The 7,248-nt window shown below is 41.1% G+C and overlaps 1 protein-coding gene across 1 annotated transcript; it reads right to left on the bottom strand.

The window, feature by feature from the left end:
* Positions 1–235: 235 nt before the first annotated feature.
* SMIM8 (small integral membrane protein 8) lies at positions 236–6,860 on the bottom strand. Its single transcript, XM_080938694.1, has 3 exons — positions 6,586–6,860; positions 2,430–2,586; positions 236–628 (listed from the first exon to the last, which is right to left on the bottom strand). The coding sequence occupies exons 2-3, from the start codon at positions 2,562–2,564 to the stop codon at positions 470–472; spliced, it is 294 nt and encodes a 97-aa protein (XP_080794820.1). The 5' UTR covers positions 2,565–2,586; positions 6,586–6,860; the 3' UTR covers positions 236–469.
* Between the last annotated feature and the right edge of the window lie 388 nt (positions 6,861–7,248).

Genomic DNA, 7,248 nt, shown 5'->3' on the forward strand with positions numbered 1-7,248 from the left:
CAGAAGATCCCATTTATTAATAATTATCTATGTAGTGCCTGCACTAATGCTATTCTGTTCAGAAAGTCTTCTTCTGTGCCAGTGTGTTCAAGGATACTCCCCACTTGCTCTTCTACTGGATTCAGTATAACATTGTTTCAAAAGAAAAACTCAAACTACTTTGTTTTATTCTTTCATTTAATCATGACTTCAGTAGCTGAAGCTGCTATCTTCTCTACTAAACAGTAAAGCATTGTTACAAAGGTGCGATTCACATTAGAAACTCCATGCAAATTTAGCACTACTTTTATTATGCAAACTTTAATAACTTCAGCTGTAATGAGAATAAACTTACCACAGTGGACTGCTTTTAATTGTAGATTCTCCCTTGTTAACATATCATGGAACAAGAAACAATTCCATGCACTAATAGTCTTTCCTTTAAAGGTGTCAGAGCCTGTAATAAAGGCCCACCCGAAGGAAGCAGCATTTAGTCCCACTTGGATGTTTTTCTCCTCATGTATCGATGTCCTTCACTATCAATGGCTTCATAGAGGTCCTTTTTGTTCTCTTGTGTTGCATGCAGATAACCAATGTAAGCCACACAGAGTGAAAGGGCCACCAACCCAAAAGCCATCACAGGTTTGTTCTGCCAAAGAAAGAAAAGTGTAAAGTGTCAGTGAGACTAGTGACTTAAGGAGAGCACTTCCCTCTTGGCATGTCATGATCACCACCCCAGTATTCTAGTGGTGGCATTTTCAATCATTTGATTTGTTACACTCATTTACCAAATCAGCTTAACTGTTGAGTATTTACAAGTGGTATACAACTCTTACTTCTTCCCTCCAGCCTCTCTCTGTGGCCTGGACAGCTTAGGCTTCCACTCTAGGAAGGTGAGGAGCCACTGAGGCAGGAGGCGTGGAGCTGTTCTGGAGCTGTCATCTCTAGGTTTACTTTATTAGAACTTGAGGAATGTCGTACACATGCTATTTCTCTTGCCTGGCCCATGGACAACTGTCACAGAAACCTTTCATAACTTATGTAATGCTCAGCAATGAAAATATATACCCTCTGCTTTGGGAACATACACTATTCAAGAGATTTAGCAATTGAAACAGATACTATGATGTTTTAGTTACCTTGCAGTATTTCTGGAAGAGTCAAGACTCCTAAAATCTAAGTGATATGGTATAGAGAGCTCTTGGTGCCGCTTCAAGGATACTGGCAGGAATATTTGCATTGGGATAGGATAAGGAAGTAGGTTCAGGCAAGAATTTGACATTGGGCCTCAGCACTTGCCAGAGTCATGTTACAATGTTGTGTAATTGCCCTTTTTTTCTTTAACCCTCATCCCCTCCCTTGAGACCCTGTTGACTGACAGAGCTGCCTTAGTCAATATAGCTTTGAATTAAAGGGATGGAAAGTTTCCAGAGAAGTACTTGTCTATCTTTGCAATCCCTGTAAGTATATAAACCAGACATGCCTATGTTTGTACATGTTATCCCATTAAATTGGTTTTTCCTCAGATGGTGCAAAAATACAAACAGTATAACAGCTTTTGCCTGCACGGCTTCTATATTAATCCCCCTTGTCCATGGAGGATACAGTCTAAGAACCTCAGTAAATACCTAAAACCATAGATGGTACCAGACCCTTATACAGTAGGTACTATGGTTTTTTTGTAAAACTTGTCTGTGATAAAGTTTGATTTATAAACTAAACACAATGCACAATCAACAATTATATATTCTTTTCCTCTTTAGTCAAAACAAATATTAATTTGGGGAGGTCATGGTTGATAGAGAACCTGAAAAGAAAAGCACAACAGGAAACTATTGTCTATTTATTTTTTTCAAAGCTTAGTCTCAAAATTAGTGTCAATGTTTTCATCTGGATAAACATCTAAGAAAGGCTACAAGATCAGAGCAGTTTAAATTTGCCACTGTGAAATGTCTCCAACAACTGAAATTACATGACAGCCTGGGATTTTAAAGTATTTTAATGACTTAAGTTATTTAGTCTTCAAACAATTTGTAGTCACCACTATTATTAAGATTCATATCATGTATGAAATAATTCAATATTTATATTTAAATTTTTATTTCACTTATTTTTACAAGTAGAATTTAAATTTAAAAATAATATTCACTAGTTTGCAACACCAATATAAATAATTTACCTACCTACATAACAGTATATAAATTCATGTTTTGGAGTTTTCTATGTGAAAGAGCATTTAGAATTTCCCTTTACCTTCTAAGACAGGGTCTCAGGTTATAGCCCCAGGATGGCCTCGAACCCTGATTATCCTCCTGCCTTTCTCTCAAGCGCTGGGATTACAGGTATGAGCCACCATGACCAGCTTAGGGGTCTTCTTAGTCATATAAAATTTTCTCCCTATAAACAGATACTACAGGGAAGTGAACAAGTCTTCTGGATGTATTTCTTACAGGTTTAATGAAGAGCTCAGGATTCACAGCTCGAAATAAAGTTGTTGTATGTGTCCCTCGGAGGCCTGGGTTTTCAAAGTTTCTCTCTTTTGGTGGTTCTTTTTTAACTGTTGGAGGATCAGGTGCTGAAGTCATCTTGACTACTGAAGATTATTACCTAAAAACAACATGCATATTTTTTCTTTGTGCTTATTTTTTAATAAACTTTTCTTTTGTTTATTTGAGACAAAGTCTTGCTATGCAGCCCTGGCTGGCCTGGAACTCCCTACTAGACAATGTAAGCCTTGAACTCACAGACCTGCAGAGGGAACAAGCCCCAGTGGTTGTTCTTGCTTGTTATTGGTTCTTCTTGAGGCAGAGGAGGGGGAAGAGCTTCAGCAGGGATAAGACTTGGACCTACAAGATTTTTAGGGTTGCTGTACAAAAATAAAGGACTTAACCTGCCTTAAGTCTAAGTCACTTTGCTGTTGTGGCTGACCTGTTTGTCTGAGTTCCTCTGAGGCCAGAAACTGTTTAGCACCTCATCATAAAACAGCAGGGGATTAAGTGAAAAGTTTTATTGCTGGTGTTCCTTTCTCTGGTACATCAGCCAGAAAGCTCTCTGGATAAGCTGGTTAGCTCTTTGTGAACCAGAAAAGAAGGAAAGAAAAAGAATTAAGATGCTGTATACAGGCAAATATGCACAGATACATATACATTCAAACATTCACACACTCACACTCTGGATGGGCCTGACTGCCACAATCAACTCCACAAATACTTATGTATGCTTACCCATATACACATATACTCTATAAACAAACATACATGTTTGGATGGAGGATGGATGGATGGATGGATGGATGGATGGATGGATGGATGGAGAGATGGATGGGGCAAAACTTCCCAAGCCAAACCAACCAACAACTTTATTTCTCTTCCTGGTCTTTTTATACCTTCTTAGACAAAAAGTTCTTTAGAAAATTACCTCAGAAATGAAATGTTACATAAAATGGGGTTACAGAAGGAAGTTGATATTAAATTTGAAGCAGTATTTCATTCTAATATACTCATTAAAAGTTCAAAGCAACAGTTTTTAATCTGTGATTTTTCTCCTTGGACCTAAGTGTTTTTCTTTAAACATTAAATTTTCCCAAACCTATTTCTCTTATTAGTGTGATTATGAAAGTTCATTGTATTTCTTGTTATGCACCCTTTACTTAGTATATGAGGAGTGGGTACATTCTAGTCTTGAATCTAACTGTTACATTTTCTAACAACTAAGACCATCTCTAAGAAACCTTCTTCCTAAAATTACCTGAATCAAATCAGGAACTCTATAGAATTTTTGTCTATTTGTCTATACGGTATCTCTACAAGACAGTACATCTTCATTGCTGCAGAGATCTGCTCACAAGGATGAGCCAGTATCTAGTGGTTGTTACACATGTTTAATAATAACAGGAAAAGCATGCTAATAGCAGGAATCTTTCCTAAAATAAATTTCTTGGGGGAGCCTTGCCTGCAGGAGCAAATCCGTCATGGACTTTAATTCAAGGCAAATTCCTCTCGGGAAGGCCGCCTGCTTGTTATTAGCCTCTCCTATGATGGCTCCTGACAGAAACCTGCCTCCTCTGAGTCCCAAGTAATCAGATTAAATGTGTGCTCCATCATGATGGACCCAAAGCTCTTAAAACAATGAAAAACAAACAAACACTCTTTAATCCTAGCTGTGCTCCATAAATGATGGCCACTTGATTTGTTGTAAATGGTGCTGTAGGCCCCTACTGGGTAAGGTGCAAGTGTAGTTACACTGTAGCCAGGGTTAAGGCAGGGAACAGTGTAACCAGCCATTCCTTCCTCCTTTCTGCCATTTTTACTTCCCCCTCACACCACCCCCTCCACAGCCTGAGGGAAGACTGCCATTTCTTAGTATCTTCTCCAACCATTTCAGCCCCGCTCACACTCCTCCCAGCCTCTCAGCCTTCCTTCATGACCCCAAAGCCCTCCCCTGTCCAAACAGTAAGAATGAGAAGCCATTTCTACCTGTTCTCAGCCCGGCTGGCACCCTCCAATAGGGACAGGATCTGCCACCTCCTTAATCTAAATACCTCTTCTCTATCTATTAAACCCAAATGTGTCTCTTTCATCTTCTGCTGATTTCTTCTTCCAGGTGTAATTCCTGCCACATAGTGCAGGGTAGTAGAGAAAGCAATGTCCCACAGACACAAGTAAATGATATGAGAAAGGATGCAACTTCATGTGCAGTAAATGTTATGAAGATTTAAACATTCATACTTGGGTACTGGTGCTTTGTGCAAGCATTCTTGGTCATTAATGTTTCACAGAAACAAAAAGCATAAAAATATTTTTGCAACTTTACAGTTCTGGAGAAAACTATGTGCTCAGTTTTTAAAAGATACTTTAACTGAAACAATTACTGAATATTCAACACCAGCACTTAACTGGGTTAATAACATGCTGGGAACATCAGCTTACAAGGAAAGAATTTCCCATTTTCTACGTCTGTCAAGTAAGGTTGTTCCCTTGTTGTTTTTCCACTGTCAAGTCCTCTTCACCCACAATTCCAGACTTTCTGATTCCCCCTGAAAACAGTGTAGGATTCAGTAACTCTTAAGAGTTAAATTGTTCCCTGTAGCCAGTCTTTGAACCAGCAGGTTTCAACCTGTGAGTCATAACCCCTTGGGGTTAAATAACTCTTTCACAGAGGTCTTTGAGACCACTGGAAAGCACAGACATTTATATTATGATTCACAACCGTAGCAAAGTTACAGTTATGAAGTAGCAACAAAAGTAATTTTATGGCCGAGGGTCACCACAACACGAGGAATTTGTTTTAAAGGGACGTGTGAGAACTACCACTTTAGACCCTTAACTTGGAGCACCAGTGATGTTGGATGAGGGCAGAACCTATTCAAATACCTCACTGACTGTAGTCTTCCTGTAGGTGAACCTTGAAGCTCTCACAGGAACTATCCCTGCTTTCTACCACGTCATATATAGACTTTTTAGACCACTGGATCTTAGCACCCATGTGAATGGTTGTGTAAGCACTCATTTTTTTTTTTCCTCCTCTAAAATTTGTTTTCCCATACCTAGTTTGAAAAGTAAAGTTTCATTGTGTGAACTAAACTTTGACTTGAAGTCTACTATTAAAAGAAAAAAAAGAGAGAGAGAAGTGGTTAAGAGCACTGACTGCTCTTCCAGAGGTCCTAAGTTCAATTCCCAGCAACCACATGGTGGCTCACAACCATCTGTAATGAGATCTGATGCCCTCTTCTGGTGTGTCTGAAGACAGCTACAGTGTACTCATATAATAAATACATAAATCTTTTAATCTGTAATCAGTGAGTCTAGAACTAAACCTAAGTTCCATTCTAAAAAGCTGCAGAACTAACCACAAGTTCAAGGCACAGCGAGCAATAGCTTACCTCAACATTACCACTCGAATGAACTGTTCCTTGTAGCTAAACTTCCATCTGAACATCCTAAATCTTCCCATTGTCCTCTTCAGCTTCTGCCCTTTGGTTGTTGCTGTTTGTCACTGAAGTACTTGCTCTTATTTATTTGCATATATAGTTAACCGACCTCTACTTAAACTTTCTTGTGTTAAAAGACACACACACACACACACACACACACACACACGAGGGGGTAAATGGGGTCTGTTAGGGGTCCAATGGGTAGATATGTGGGCAATGAAGAAGAAAACACTAAAGCGTGTTATATAAATACTTGGTAACTGTCAATGATATATTTTTAATCACCAGTGGCCCTGCATCAATCCCCAGTATGCACAACCCAGGCAAATGAGATCGATTAGATTTTTTAAATGAATTCTATCCGTTTTTACTGTAAGATCTAACTTTTGAAAGGAAAAACACCACCACCACCACCACCACCACAACAAAACCTTTCTATTTGGTAATTAACCCCATTCGTGGATTGGAGAAAGGGTGTCAGTGTAAAGGCTGTAACGTTTTGTAGACCTGGTCGTATACAGAGCTCAATATAAATCTTTATAAACAAGTATGAAAACTTCTGTGGTCTACGCCGCAGAACACGGTGGAGAGCTCACTACAACCCAAGGGCCTTCGAAGCCTCCGTAAATAGCTCAGGTCAATGAAGTCTGACTATCCGACTGTCCGCAACCTACCTTAGCATCTCCTGCAAACCACAGCCCACCTCTGCGAGAGCCGGCGGAGCCTGACTTTGGGCAATAGCAAAGATAGGGAAGCTCCAGAGCGGACGCCGCGAGGCCCAGACTCCCGGCGTCCTGTGCGAACGCCCGCAGCGGCGCTCTTCTTCCGGTTCGCCCGGTGCGCGCCCCCGCGGGTGCGCTCCCATCAGCGCGCGTCCCCTGTGCGCGCCCCCGCAGGTGCGCTCCCATCAGCGCGTGTCCCCTGTGCGCGCCCCCGCAGGTGCGCTCCCATCAGCGCGTGTCCCCTGTGCGCGCCCCCGCGGGTGCGCTCCCATCAGCGCGCGTCCCCTGTGCGCGCCCCCGCAGGTGCGCTCCTGTTAAGTGCGTTCTCTCTGCACGGCGGGCCACAGGCTTCGGGAAAGCGCCACCTATGCTCCGGAGGCCGCAGAGCAGGGGTCCGGACCACCCAGACCTCTGCAGGAGCCCTGGCTTTGGAACCCAAATGAGCATCTGCTTTGCTCTCTTTGAGGCCCCTGACTTTTCAGCCTCTCACATTCAAATAAACTTTCGTTTCGTGTATTTCATGTATTTTTATGTAAAGAGAGATTCGTGTATTTTTATATAAAGAGAGATTCATGTATTTTTATATAAAGAGAGATCTAAAAATGGTACTTAATG

The sequence above is a fragment of the Micromys minutus genome, assembly GCF_963924665.1.
Source record: "Micromys minutus genome assembly, chromosome: 26".
Classification (NCBI taxonomy): domain Eukaryota; kingdom Metazoa; phylum Chordata; class Mammalia; order Rodentia; family Muridae; genus Micromys; species Micromys minutus.